General features: G+C 37.4%; 1 protein-coding gene across 1 annotated transcript; it reads left to right on the top strand.

Annotated features, from left to right (window-relative positions):
* Positions 1-12,887: 12,887 nt before the first annotated feature.
* LOC140837711 (trans-resveratrol di-O-methyltransferase-like) lies at positions 12,888-14,313 on the top strand. Its single transcript, XM_073203826.1, has 2 exons — positions 12,888-13,708; positions 13,937-14,313. The coding sequence occupies exons 1-2, from the start codon at positions 12,935-12,937 to the stop codon at positions 14,243-14,245; spliced, it is 1,083 nt and encodes a 360-aa protein (XP_073059927.1). The 5' UTR covers positions 12,888-12,934; the 3' UTR covers positions 14,246-14,313.
* The last annotated feature ends 1,575 nt before the right edge of the window (positions 14,314-15,888 follow it).

Raw genomic sequence — 15,888 nt, 5'->3', positions numbered from 1 at the left:
CACATAATCATGCAACACATATAAGGATGTATACTCGACCAGGATATCTCGGATAGTACTTTCGTACCTCTATCACAGCAAGCCTAGCCTTACGCAACACCGCTAATCAGGTCTAGAACAAGCCTACGCATCAAAAGCATACCCAATGAACAATACTACCATGCTCAACTAGCAAAACCAGTACTACCAAAGGTTTAGGGTTTACCTTCGTCCGTCGACAGCCCTTTGATGTCGATTGCCTCGTAACTCAGGCGTCGCTACACTACCAATCCTGGCAGCTCTTGGCTATCGCTCGACCAACAACTAACCCTAGAAACCTTCCAAACCTCTCAAATATGAGACACAACTCAAGAATTTGCAATGCAAAATGAGGAAATCCGAGCACTATTTATAGGCTATGTTCGGATCCACCGAACCCACTTCGGAACGTCCGAACTCCTACGTGTCCATCAGCTCTTGACACCTCATGATCGGATCCACCGAACCTACACTTCGGATCATCCGAACTTGCATGTAAACTGACGTGTCGATCAACTCTTGACACCTCATGATCGGATCCACCGAACCCACTTCGGATCGTCCGAACTCTTCGGTGCTACCGAACCATCTTCGGTCCGTCCGATCATGACCACGGTCAAAATTACACATTAAACCTTCTTAATCACCATTAATCCGTTAATTACCTAATTTGGAATTCGGGCTACTACATTCTCCCCCCCTTAAAAGATTTCGTCCTCGAAATCAGGCTTAGAAGATGAACAAAACGAAATAACAACATCGTTATTACATCTCAATTGTTGTTGAACACAACTGATCTAGAAAATCCCGAAAGACTCGATTCATCAGATCCATGAACACTGCTGGCGCATTCGTCAATCCAAATGGCATAACTAGAAACTCGTAATGCCCATATCGAGTACGAAATGCAGTCTTGGAAATATCATCATCCCTAACTCTCATCTGATGATAACCCGATCGCAAGTCAATCTTGGAGTAAACAGAGGTACCCTGAAGCTGATCGAACAAATCATCGATACGAGGTAATGGATACTTGTTTTTGATCGTCACACGATTCAGCTGGCGATAATCAATGCACAATCGCATAGATCCATCTTTCTTCTTGACAAACAAGACTGGAGCTCCCCAAGGTGAAACACTCGGGCGAATATAACCTTTATCAAGAAGATCCTGTAATTGCTGCTTCAATTCTCTCATCTCTGACGGAGCAAGACGATAGGGGGCACGAGAAATCGGTGCAGTCCCTGGCATTAACTCAATGCCAAATTCCACCTCTCTAACCGGAGGAAAACCAGGAATCTCATCTGGGAAAACATCAGGAAATTCACAAACCACTGGAAGATTATCTAGACCAACACTATCTGTGGATGAATCAATCGCATAGATGAGGTAGCCTTCCCCGCCCGCCTCTAAAGCACGACAGGCTTTCAGAGCAGATACCACCGGCATCGGAGGTCGCGCTCCCTCACCATAGAAAAACCAACTAGAGCTCTCAGTCGTACGAAACTGAACAAGCTTCTGGTAACAATCCACGGTAGCTCGGTATGTAGTCAATAGGTCTATACCTAGAATACAATCAAAATCTTCCATCTCCAGGATCATAAGATTCGCAATCAATTCGTTACCCTCAAAATCTAAGGGACAACCCATCACTAGACGCTTCGCTAACACCGAATGACCCATCGGAGTAGAAACAGAAAGAATGACGTCTAGAGAAACATACGGTAACTTATGACGCTTAACAAATCGTGCAGAAATGAATGAATGTGATGCTCCGGTATCAATAAGAACAAAAGCAGGAATACCGCATAAACGAAAAGTACCTGCTATGACTCTCTCCGTTTCATCTGCAGCCTGATCCTGGTTCAGCGCAAAAACCTGACCTTGGGCACGAGGTCGAAGATTTGAACTACCCACTGCCTGACCCTGCCTCCTCTGCTGAACAGTCGTCTGAGATCCGGAACCAGATCCTGCTCCACCTCGCAACTGAGGACAATTCTTCTTGAGATGACTCATCTCTCCGCACTGAAAACAAGCTCCCGCGGCTGATCGGCATTGCTCCGATGGATGGTTCTTCCCACAATGCACACAAGAAAACTTCTTCTTACCAAAGCGGAAAACACCGCTAGACCGTGATCCAGATCCAGAAGAAGAAGAACCAGATTTCTTGAAAGACTGAGATCGAGGGCTCAAAGTACTCGGAGGTCTAGAAGAAAGAATAGCCCTACCACGCTGGAGACTGATCTCTGCCTGGCGACACCGGTTCACTAATCCATCATACGAAGTAGGATTATCACAGACAGTGACTCGATCAAAAATCTCCTGGTTAAGACCCTGGAGGAAATGGTCATACTTGGCCTCAGAACTGCCACTGATATGAGGGGCAAAGGGTAACAACTCGAAGAACTTCTGCTGATATTCATCAACAGACATACTCCCCTGCTTAAGATTCAGGAGCTCAATCGTCTTTGCCTGGCGAAGGGCTGGAGGAAAATACAGCTGCATGAAAGCTGCACGGAAATCGGCCCAAGTTACCCTACCCTGAGACTGGACTATCGGCGCAGAAGTCGATCGCCACCACTTGCGCGCACGGCCCTCGAGAAGAAAACTAAGGGTCTCCATACTCTGCTCCTCGGTGCACTGGAATGCACGGAAACAACTCTCCATGCGCTCTAACCAATCCTCAGCATCATCGGGAGTCTCACCGCCGACTAAAGGCTTAGGCCCCATCTGAATGAAACGGTGCAAATCAAAACGCCTAGGACCATCCCGACGCTGACGATGTTCACGATGACGCCTACGATCGTCCTGGTCACCCCAACGACCTACACTTCCCTGACTACTCTCATCACCAAAGTGGTCAGCCATCGCTACAAGATAGAATAGGGAAAATGGTAAAATGGTCAACGAAAATCCCAAAACAGAATCTATATCCCAAAATCGTAAGCATGCTCTGATATCATAAATGTAGTGACCCGTTCCAGAATCACCTACTAATCAAGAACTAAGCATGCAATTAACTTAATTAATAATAATCAGAGATAACAGCGGAAATATGGCCAACGACAATAGTTATACAACCCAATCGAAATCAGAACAACTCACAAATATTCGGTACAACCATATCGAATAGAATAGTACTGAAACCTAAACCAACCAGCTACTCACTGTCCTCCTCCTGCTCTTCCTGAGCCATCCAACCTGAGGCCTGCCCCGTGGGAATGGGGTGTCCAAGATAAACAAAACCGAGGACGTGAGCGATAAGAACGCCCAGTACAAAAGCATGAGTATACAAGCCTATATGAAATGCACATGCTATGATATGATACCAGGGTAGTCAAGAAACAGGAGTCACAAAGGATCTCAAAATGCTCAGTCTAGAGGCGCCAAGTGGATAGTGCCGCGCGGTACTCCTCTGGGTCACTGCATCCACTACAAGAACAGACGTGGACCTAAAATGTCCCGGATCACCGAAGCCCTCCGGACCCGTCGGCCACTGTGTACTCTCGGTGTCCATGCGTCCACAAGACAAGACAGGGCTGAGCGGCCCCACAAGATATAGCTTATCTCGAAAGAGATACAGCTCAACAGTAAAGGCTATCTCGAAGGAGATACGGCTCAACATGAAATGCAACATGCATCATAAAACGTGACATAATAGCATGCATCATATGACATATATCAATGCACCACATAATCATGCAACACATATAAGGATGTATACTCGACCAGGATATCTCGGATAGTACTTTCGTACCTCTATCACAGCAAGCCTAGCCTTACGCAACACCGCTAATCAGGTCTAGAACAAGCCTACGCATCAAAAGCATACCCAATGAACAATACTACCATGCTCAACTAGCAAAACCAGTACTACCAAAGGTTTAGGGTTTACCTTCGTCCGTCGACAGCCCTTTGATGTCGATTGCCTCGTAACTCAGGCGTCGCTACACTACCAATCCTGGCAGCTCTTGGCTATCGCTCGACCGACAACTAACCCTAGAAACCTTCCAAACCTCTCAAATATGAGACACAACTCAAGAATTTGCAATGCAAAATGAGGAAATCCGAGCACTATTTATAGGCTATGTTCGGATCCACCGAACCCACTTCGGAACGTCCGAACTCCTACGTGTCCATCAGCTCTTGACACCTCATGATCGGATCCACCGAACCTACACTTCGGATCATCCGAACTTGCATGTAAACTGACGTGTCGATCAACTCTTGACACCTCATGATCGGATCCACCGAACCCACTTCGGATCGTCCGAACTCTTCGGTGCTACCGAACCATCTTCGGTCCGTCCGATCATGACCACGGTCAAAATTACACATTAAACCTTCTTAATCACCATTAATCCGTTAATTACCCAATTTGGAATTCGGGCTACTACAGTGTCTAAGGCCTCAACTCAGTGTAAAACATGCCCTATATCATCCTAATTCATGGCAGCCCCTTTAGGCACCTAATAAACATGTTTTGGAATGAAAATCCAAGCCTTAAAAATCACTTATGAAGCATATACAAAAATATAACATGATGACATTTGATTTTTGTGTAAAACTCAATTAAATAAATACTATGGTGTGATAGATGTTTGAAGGAAAGAACTATGACGTGTCTTTGCGTTTTAAACGCACGATTATTTGTTGACGATTGGCGAAGAACAGAGCAAGACCTTGGCTTGAACTTCTACCTTGAGTTTCCTTGATTTTTCTACCAAATTGTGGTGTGTGTGTGTGCGCCGTAACTTTGAGTGGATTTTCAGAAAAGTGAGGCGTATTGTGGCGTGAACTTTGTGTAGGTTTAGGGTGAGTTTTGTATAATATATACTAATTAAATCACTAACAAGGCTTTAGGCCTATTAAGCCAACAATTTAGGCCCATTAGTCTTAATTAGGATTTAATTTAAATATTAAAAAAAATTGCTTAAATAAGTTTGTGAATTTATTATCCGGGTTGCTAAAACGTTTGTATTTTTGTTGAAAATCCAACACAGATAAAAATTACGCATCGCGTATAAAATCACCTCAAAACCCCTTTCAAAAATAGAAAAAAAGCATCACTCATATTTTAAATAATTAAAAACAATTATTTAATAAAAATATTTTCTATTTTTCAGCCATCGGTCTCCGTTCCTTTATCGCAACTCGAATAATTCTTAAAAATATATATTAATACAACTATGTAGAAAAATATATTTTAAACATTCAAATATACACAACCTAATTAATTCATGCAAATAAAACATTTAATTAAAATACAAGATAATTTAATAATTGCATGCATGTGGTTCGCGTGGATCTTTAAATTTTCTGGGGCGTTACAATCTCGAAATTTATGGAAGGAGTATCTCGGAATTTATGGAAGGAGCATCCCTAAATTATGGAAGGATATCAATCGAATTATAGTAAAATTTTCAGCTCAACCCTATAAATCCCACCCTATGCCATTCGAAAATTTTCACAATTCATACACTCAAAATTTTTGAAATTCTCTCTAAACTCTCCCTAGAATTTTTGAAATTTTTGCTCTCCAAATTCTGCTGCAATCATCAAAATTATTTCCAAGTTCGGAAAATTATTTCTCTCACTCTATTGCTTGGAATTCGATCTACATCGTTCAAAATATGTTTTCATATGCTTTAAATAACATATCCAAATTTCAGCCAAATCTAACGGTTAGTTTTTGTTAATAGCATTCGCAAGAAAACTGCTCAGATTCTAGGCAAGAACAACATATCTACGTGTTTTCGTCCATGAACAAGTCAAAACAACTTCCAAACCCGATATCCATCGTTCATAATTTATTTAACGTACTTATGAACGTAATTTCCAAGTTTGAGCACGATCTAACGATGCAATAAGTCACACAGAATTTTGCAAAACGACTGATTTTTCGGGCAAAGTGCTGCTGCGTTTTGGAAGTGCCGGTTGCATGATTCTTCTATGATTTTCGAGTTCTTCACATTTTCTTCCTGATCTAAGGTAAGTGTGCTTGTTTTAAAAGTATAATTTCGTTTATGAATTATTTTGTTTTTTCGAAAATTACGGTTGAGTGCAATTCTTTTTCTACTACTTCTTGATACGATTATCGTATGTTTTATGTTTTGGACATTGTGATGATTCAACTAGATATGGTTGGGAATCCTAATATGCATAATATGTTTATGACCCTTACATGGTGAGATTGTAACCGTTATACGACATCGCTCTCTTAGAGCAGTAAAAATTAAGGAATAATATCAGTAGACCATGGAAAATAAAGGAATCTCAGTACCTAAGCCAAAATTATGCTTATGCTTATGATGATGACATGTATGAGAATCATGTTGAAACGTCTACCGTTTAAAAGTGCGGAAATATTTTTTTTTAAAAGCTCGCAATTACAAAATGACATTTAAAATATTCGTATTTATTTTCCAACAAGAATAACGCAGTTTAAAAATAACTAACGTCATCCAAAATCAACGAAAACGTAAACATGTAAAAATCGTAATATTATCAACATATAAAAATGTGCAACTCCTCTCAAAACACGTGAATCAATATGCGGAAAAATAATGGTCCTCGGGTCGTGTCACCACACATTCCGCCTGCCTACTCAGTCTTCGGCACCTCCGGTCCCCTGATCAAAATGCTCACCTGTATCACACACGCCTAGTGAGTCTAAAGACTCAACACACCTGTACCAGGAATAACGAGTACATATACAGGCACACAACAGTGAAAAATATCATATTCAACATAACTTTCATGAACTTAAAAGCATGAACATAAACGTGTCGTATAAAATCATGTCGTGTCATCAAAAACTTAAACATTTTCTTTTAATTTAATTCAGTTCATTAGTTGTGACTTTCGTATCAACTCTATCGTATCAGCTCTATTCGATGGATCCATCTATAAAAACCGTGGTACCCGGCGGCGGGGGACATCAGCGACAGCATTACCCACCCACTGAGCCCGGGCCTCAGCTCATCATATCTCATGTCATCGTATACAAATACATCGTCAGTCACAACCAATTCTCATCCTTAAAAAATATCATCATTTTCATCACTTAATAAAAACATACATATGCGTAACTTTTCTTTTAAACCAAGCATGCAACGTATTTATCATAATTGCGTAAAATTGTAAAACGATAAATAAACATTTAAATATCATATATTTGTGCTCAAGGCACTGTCAAGACCAAAATCACACCCCGGGTGCAAAATGACCATTTTGCCCCTAGAATCCAAAAATTACCGTTTCACCTCATGGACTTCTAAAATTGACCCGAAGCTTACCAAACTCCTTAAAACGTCCCAAAAAATTTTTAAAAGCTTTCTTAGACGTAAACTCGAGCCCAATACCATACTTAACCGAGTAGTTTTAAAACTTGGACCGAGGTCCCGGTTTTAACCCAAATCGACTCGAAACTTAACCAAATTTATCCCAAATTTTTACCATATCTTAAAAACACTTAAAAGGTCCTAAAAACATGTCATTAGGCCCCCAAACCCACGGCTGGAATTTCTATAACTTTCCAACCTCTCGGTCCTATCCTAATTCAACACCTCATGCACACCTCTCTCTCAAAACTCACGCCTCAAGTTAATCCATGTGCCGACCATGAACCAGCCTATTGTGGACCTAGACCAGACCCTAGGGGACCTACCAGAACAAAGCCAACAGCCCCATGCATCAAACACAGCACACACGACCGCTAGCTCCCTACGAAGTGCACTCGGACATCACCCAAACGTCCAATGCTCAAGCGGCTCCTAACCTCGTATCAGCCACGTTCGAAGCACCCTAGGCCATGGTTCAGACCCTCTATGATCTGTTCCAGAGCTAGGGACGCCCCTTGCACAGCCGAGACCGAACCAATCCTCGATCTAGCCCTTAAGCACGCACTAGCGCCCGAACGAACGAATTTTCCCTGCATAGACATGAACCGAGGCTCTCTCAAGTTATTCTAACATAACCCTCGACATGAATTGCTCCTTAGGACCCTAGATCAGCAGCCCCTAGCACCCAAACATCAAACACGTGAGTTAAATGCATAAAATACGATTTTTCACGAATAAGAAGAAGCATAAACAAAGCAACAACGGGTTTAAAACATTTTTCATATGCGAGTGCGGAAAGAAGGATACAAAGCGTGCCTTGGTGATTTGAAGAGCAAGGATGAGACAAGGGGTCCGAGAGAATTACTCCTTTGCAAGAACAAGAGGAAACCGATGGGACCTTTAGCAGTAAATGATGAAACCGATGAAATAATGGGTTCTGAAAGGGTGTCGGCTGGTGGGATTATAGGTTTAGGTTAAGTGGTGCTTAGAAGTTTAATTAAATAATAAACAAATGGTTAATGGACCTTACATTATGTAATTAAAAGATTAAAAAGATATTTAAGTCCAATAAGCTTAAAAATAGGTCCATTAGATCCAAACACACTCCCGTGTTGGAAAGATTTTGAAAATATTGGCCGAACCCTTAAAAAGTCCCCTGAATCGATAAAATTTGTGTGCCATTAAAAATAAAGTCCTACATGTAAGAATACCCGGTAAAATCCCATTATTTGAAAAATCCACTTAAAACACCATATATTAATTTATAAAAATTAATCATGTATTAAAATAATTTTCCTGAAAATTCCCCGGTCCTCGTTCCTTGCTCGAACGTGAAATGCACCTAGAAACCCTAATGTGTGAACTTTTTAAAATTTCATGAATTAAATTTGATCATGCATGAATTATGCATAACATGCATAAAAATAATTAAACACATAATTTAAAATAAAATCTTAAATTGCATGAACTTTAAATAAATCATGAATTAAAAACACAAACTAACAAAGTAAACATGCATTTAATGCTTTAAAACAATTTAATAAAATATCAAAGAAATTTAATAACTTGCATGCATATGGTTCACGTGGACCTTCAAATTTTCGGGACGTTACAATCTTCCCCCTTAAACTGAATTTCGTCCCCGAAATTCGCTTATTCTCGATAAACTAAAAGTTTAGACTCTTAATTCTAGTATCCCAATAATCCACGCTTTCGCTGCGCTACGCTGATAAGATAATCGTTAAGTTGTCCTTATGCACCCTCAATCTTAATTAAACTCTACCTTCTAAATCCTCGTTTGAGAAATTCACTTATAATTACCCCTGATAACCTAGTTTCATTTTTTCTATAACCTCAAATTTCTATAGGGTTCGAAAGGAGTATAATTAAAAATATATACATAGGAGTATTCATCCAATTAAATGATTTTTCTTCATAATTATTAAGGCATGCAATTCCATAATAAAAATAAATAAATTAGTTAATAAAATCTTAGGTAAGTATGTGCTATCAGTACCGGATGATATTGATAGACATGTGTAAATATTACTTTTTGTGTCAGGAAGCTGTCTTCTTTGGTGGCTTTTATGGCGGTGGCTGTAATTTTGTTCTTTCAAATTAAAATAAGGGGCCATGATGGGATATCCAGATATGGACGGAAATAAAATTGTAAATCAATTATTCGAATAGACAAATATTTTATATGTTCCGATTATTATTATTATTTTTTAGATTTTATGTTGCATCCGCAATTAGTATTTATATCTATATTTTATATATAAAATATGTCTCATGTAAAACGATATCATAAATCTATATATGTGAGAGAACAACAATCATGACAGAAACCGGTAGAGGTGGGCGCGGGTCGGGTTTTCGGGTACCCGACAAGTTGGGTAGTAAATTTTACTACTCGACACCAAACCGATCATGTCGGGTACCCGGTAGATCGGGTATTTTCGGGTACCTGACAGTCGGGTACCCGGAATGATTATTTTTTATTTTTATTTATGAAAAAATATATATATTTTTTACATTTCACAAAAAATCACGTCATTATATCGAGTTATGGCTAGTCATTATATCATATTATGATTAGTAAATTAAAAAACGCATGTATTTTTCATATTTCACAACATATCATGTCATTATATCATTTTATGATTATTCATTTGTCATTATATCGGATTATGACTAGCCACCAAAAAACAAAATAATCCTTATATTTAGCTTATTTTTTATACTGAAAACAGATTAAAAAAATAGAACTGATTATAGATAAATATTTATATGGATCAAAACGATTAACAAATGTATAACAGGTCATTTCAAAAAAAAAAAAAAATGTATAACAGGTAAAAATTACCATCGGACTTGTTTTTCAAGACAAAAAGGTTCCCCAGTCCAACCACGTTTAGATGGATAGACCCATAATTTTTTTTAAAAAAATTTTTGGGTACCCGATACCCGATTGGGTATCGGTAAAACACCGAATCCAAACCCGAAAATTATTTTCGAGTAACTGGTACCCGATGAATTCGAGTAACTGGTACCCGATGAACCCGTTTTTTTTAAATACAAAACCCGATCGGGTCAGATCGGGTACCCGATACCGAAAATAAACGTTGACCCCTAGAAACCGGGTTCACTACATTGGAAATATCCAGTACGTATTTCGATTTGATGCGTTGTTGTTCTACTAGCATTGGAAAATCAATATCATCGTTTTGATATTTTCTTCAATGAACGTCGCACGGGACCAATTTTACCGGTTAGAGCTTTGTCTCTCACCGTTGGCCGTGACTTGTATAGCCCACTCAGGCCATTTCCAACCACAAAATCTATTTTGGTGCAAATTTTATACTAAAATAATGTGATTTCTGCACTAAATACAACATCAATCTCCGATCCATTTACTTCAAATATTACCCAAAAAGAATATTTTCGAAATATTTATTTTATTTTACATATATTAATTGTTATATTTTATTTAATATATTTAAATTATGACTACTGTTTTATTATTAATAAATTTAAATAATAATATTTAAGTTTATAATTTAATTATATAACATAAATTAATTTAGTTATGAATTGTATTATTATATTAATTTTTTGTATCTGTATTAAATTATATTAATTAAAAAACATTAAATAAAATTAGTTTTTAAATATTAATAATTAACATAAATAAATAAATATTTTAAAAATTAACAATTATTTTTTAAAAATTTTATGGTTAAATATCTAATTATTAAAAAATAAAATAAATATTATATTATTATTTAAATAATATTTATAATTTATAATACAGATATTTATAATAAATATAAATAAAAAATGAAATAAAAAAAATAAGACCCCTGCGCCAAATTAGGCGCGCAGCCCTCGTTGGAGTGATTAAACCTGAAAAACACCATTTTAGTGCAGTTTTGGAGATGCCCTCACGTGTTAGAATAAGTTATATATGAGATCTGAATTAAGGGTGTCCATTTTGCGTGTCAGACTTTGTCTTGGTATGCAGAGATACCCATCACGCCAATTGCTAAAATAAAAAAAATATTATTAATTCTATATTTTTAGATTCTTGTGTGATTCATATGATGAGATAAAGAACTGGCCATTTTATATTTGGAAATTTAACGAAAGATAGTGAACTATTTGCACTAAAAATAACTTTTTTGGTCCAATATAATAATCACATGTAATGTTGAATTATTTGGTCTAAATTTATTTTATCTCAAATAATGTGTATGTGTTGAGTGACACACTATCGAATGATAGTAGGGAGTTAGGAAAAACTAATCCAAAAACTGAATAAAAGGAAACATCAATAGATAGAAAACACACAACTCAGCACACGATATTACTCAACACAAATCTGCAAATTATCTCTACAAAACTTAGTCTTCAGACAATCCTAATTTTAGTGGTTCAATAAATTTCGAGCATTTTTTATTTTTTCATTTCAGATTTCAACATAATTTTATTATAATTTTCATGCTTTGTAATTTCCTACTAATATATATATATATATATATATATATATATATATATATATATATATATATATATATATATATATATATATATATATATATAATCATGTTAAAATTTCATTTCTTCAAGTTCCATTAGAAGATCACTAATTCATAATCATTTGTTTTTTTTATATTATTTACTTTATTACATAAATTGTTGTTTTTAACACATAGTACTACACCAGACATTTCAAAAAATTGTGCAAACAGAGGGCAATATATGGAGATCGTATACGTTTGGGGAGTGTTTGGTAGGGGTGATAAGGTGTGTTCATTTTTTTTTAACCCAACTTATCCCTCGTTTGGTACGTGTGGTTATTTAACCAAGTCAATACCTCCTATGAATGATTAGGTTATATTAGGTGAGTTAAAATAATACATCATCATCCCCGTAAGACTATTTATCCAACTCTAATCCTTCCTATTTTTCGAATTTTACCCTTCTCCTATATCCAAACTCATCACCACTTCCTGCCACGACCGCCGCCGTCGCCGTGCCACCGCCGGCCGACCGCCGCCTCCACTTCGGGACAGTCTAAGCGTCCACTTACCTCCCGCTTCGCCTGCGGGGTGTGTTAGATAATACAATTCTTTTATCCTAAAATCATGCTTGTACATTATTCTAGCAATATTCTAGGCTTAGTTTATGTTTATAATTAATTAGCTTGATTATTGTACATATCTCTAGCCTTAATTTATGTTTGTACCTTGTATATTAACCCATTCATGAATGAGAAGAGCAATGGATTAATCTCTATCACCAGACTAATTAAACTCTCGAATTATATAATAAGAATGAATTAAAATCCATAAATTTTGAATATTTAAATTAATATATATGCAACCATGGATTACACGACATGCATGTAAAAAGTCATCAATGATACATGGATTATACATGCTTGTATCATCCTATCTTGTCTTTTTCAGGCCTCGGCCCGCGGGTATAAAAGAACATTATCTTCTTTGGCTCCGATTCTGTATACAATCTTGGATAAGTCATCAAATTTTGATTTCCATTATCAAGAATTAATGGCCTTCCCTGACAAGACGTCGTCGTCTGAGCAACTCCTCGATGCTCATGGTCATGTGTGGAATCAAATTTTCAATTTCATAAACTCCATGTCTCTGAAATGTGCGATTCAACTTGGCTTATTTGATATTGTCCACAAACATGGCAAGCCAATCACCCTCACTGAATTAATCCATGCACTCCCGATCAACAGACAAAAATCCCACGGTGTGGATCGTCTCATGCGCATTTTAATCCATTCAAAGCTCTTCGTCAAGGTCTCCATCCCCGACAAGGAAGAAAAAGAGGGTTACTGGCTAACACCGGCCTCTCGTCTCCTCTTGAAAGATGATCCCTCGAGCGTAGCACCATTGGCACTAGCCCAACTCGACCCGCTTCTAATAGATCCATGGCATCATGTGGGAGAGTGGTTTCAAAACGACACTCCCACGCCATTCGCCAATGCTCACGGCAAGGCGTTTTGGGAGCTTGCAGAGCACGAGCCGCGGATGAATCGGTTCTTTAATGAAGCAATGGCTAGTGATGCACATTTTGTGGCTAGCATTATTACTAGAGATTGCAAGCATGTCTTTGAAGGTTTAAAATCTATTGTAGACGTTGGGGGAGGCACAGGGACCCTGGCTAAGGTTATTGGTGATGCGTTCCCTGGGTTGAAATGTATCGTGCTGGATCTTCCTCATGTCGTTGCGGGCTTGGAAGGGACGGATAGCTTGACCTTTGTTGGAGGAGACATGTTTAATTTTGTTCCTCCTGCTGAGGCTGTGTTCCTCAAGGTATGGTTCCAACTGATATATGTAAAAACTATTGTATATCTACTTCATAAATCCACTTAAATCTTAACATACTCCATAGATTATTTCAAGCAACCCTCAGATTGTAAATTAAAAACCAATTAATTGACATGATGGTGCAATGGACATGTTGCATTGAACAAGTAGCCGATTTTTTTAACAACCTTGAAATTGTAAATTAAGAAGTAATTAATTGACATGATGATGCAGTGTATATTGCACGATTGGAGTGAAGAAGAGTGCATTAAAATATTGCTGAAATGCAAAGAAGCGATTCACAAGAAAGAAAATGGAGGAAAAGTGATAATAGTTGATATGGTTGTGACGGATGATAAGATGATGAAAGAGCACGAAGCAACTGAAACTCAGTTCTTCTTTGATATGTTGATGATGACTATGCTCACTGGAAAAGAGAGAACGGAGACACAATGGAGAGAACTCTTTTTGGCAGCTGGTTTCACGAGCTACAAAATTACTCCTTGTTTGGGATTGAGATCGTTAATTGAGATTTTTCCATAATTTAAGAATATTATCTATGATTGAAAAACAATTATCTGTATTATCAATAAAGAGAAACTTATCTCGTACTTTAGTTTAACGTCATTGGTTTTCTTTAATATCACTGCAATTAATTCTTGTCATTGTAGCTAAAAATAAACGAAATATAATATTGATGTATGAACATTCAATATATAAAAAATTCACAATGACATTCTTCATTAAAAAGTTGAAAAATATAATATTTTATAAAAAAATTATAATTTATTTAATATTTTAGAGAATATGAAAAATAAAATTTAAAAAGTAATATCGAAAACTCGTCAAATCTAATCAATTATTTGATTCTAGCTCTACCCAATTTTTTCTGAAATATGCAAACGTTTCCCACTTGTTCGAATATCAGATGGACTTCTCCATAAAGTAATGATAGGTTGTGCTTGGACTTGAGGTGATACATTTCAAATTCTTTGACTTGCTCGGATGAACAAAATTGAAAAAAAATTTAAATTCACATCATACGATTTTAATATTAATTGTTGTATATTTCAAATACGCTTAAATAAATAACATTTAAAAATTCATCGTTCAAATTCTTCCTCAAAATAAAATTCAACAATCCAAAAGCAACCTTATTATATCCGATTTCCATTATCAATTGTAGTTGATTCCTTTCTTGATCCATCAAAATCCTCCTTAAAATGTACAAGCTTCTTCAATACATATGACTTTCGGATTTGGACGATGATATCCTACTGTTGTGCCTAAAATTAATTTTTTTAGAGAAGCCCAAGAGATAAAGCCCAAACAGAGAAAAAGCCCAATGGCCCAATGAAGAAACGTGATAGCAGTTCGCTGCCACGGCCCGACGTGGAAGAAAGTGGAAGAACGTGGAGTGACGGGGGAAGGGAAAACTGTCGTGCAGAGTGGAACAAAAGTGGATGAAGACGATCAGAAAAACTCTCTCAACAACTACACACAAAAAAGCTACAGCAATCTCTCTGTAGAAAATTCCTCACATTTCCTTTGTCGCTATTTTCATTTCCAGTAATCAATTTCCATAGATTCAGCATGTTCATTCAAGTTTATTGTAAAAACTTCGTTCGAATTTATAAAAACATAACTAATGTTGATGTTGCTTATGAATTCCTCCTTTAATTCATTATATTTTTAATTTCACGTTCTTATTTTTTGGAGCCATTTCGAGGGAATTATAACGAACGATCGAATCGAGATTCGCAACGTTTGATTAGAAGTCAGATTATTTCACAATTTTGGCACGAACACGTGCCTGGCACGCCCGCAAATTTCGTGACAAACAAGTTGGCACGCCCAGTGGGACCAAATGCCTCCAAAGCGTACTGAGAAAAATGAGGGACTTCCTCCATCACATGGAAAAAATCATCGTTCACAGGAGGAAGAAACTGATGCAGAAGGAAGAACGGTTGAAAGGCTTGTACACCAGTTCGAGGAAGAAACTATGAAAGAAGGAATTGCTATTTCTGGTGGTGACGGGTCTTCGCTGAACTTTATGTTGGCTATGGAGAAAAATATCCGCTGTGATTTCAAGGAAATGACCCAAACTTTCTCTACTGTTATGATGGAATTTGTGGCAGAAATGAAGGAATGGAGGAAATCTGTAATAGGAGAGGCTGTTACACCAG

This window comes from Primulina eburnea, chromosome 8 (genome assembly GCF_022965805.1).
Source record: "Primulina eburnea isolate SZY01 chromosome 8, ASM2296580v1, whole genome shotgun sequence".
Lineage (NCBI taxonomy): Eukaryota > Viridiplantae > Streptophyta > Magnoliopsida > Lamiales > Gesneriaceae > Primulina > Primulina eburnea.
The sequence above is the reverse complement of the archived record's forward strand: the minus strand, read 5'-3'. Positions and strand labels throughout refer to the sequence as shown.

Bases quoted from the DNA above. Each gene is read 5' to 3' on its own strand.
- LOC140837711 (XM_073203826.1), top strand. From the start codon at position 12,935: ATGGCCTTCCCTGACAAGACGTCGTCGTCTGAGCAACTCCTCGATGCT. The intron at 13,709-13,936 runs GTATGGTTCCAA...ATGATGATGCAG, and splicing joins CTGAGGCTGTGTTCCTCAAG to TGTATATTGCACGATTGGAG.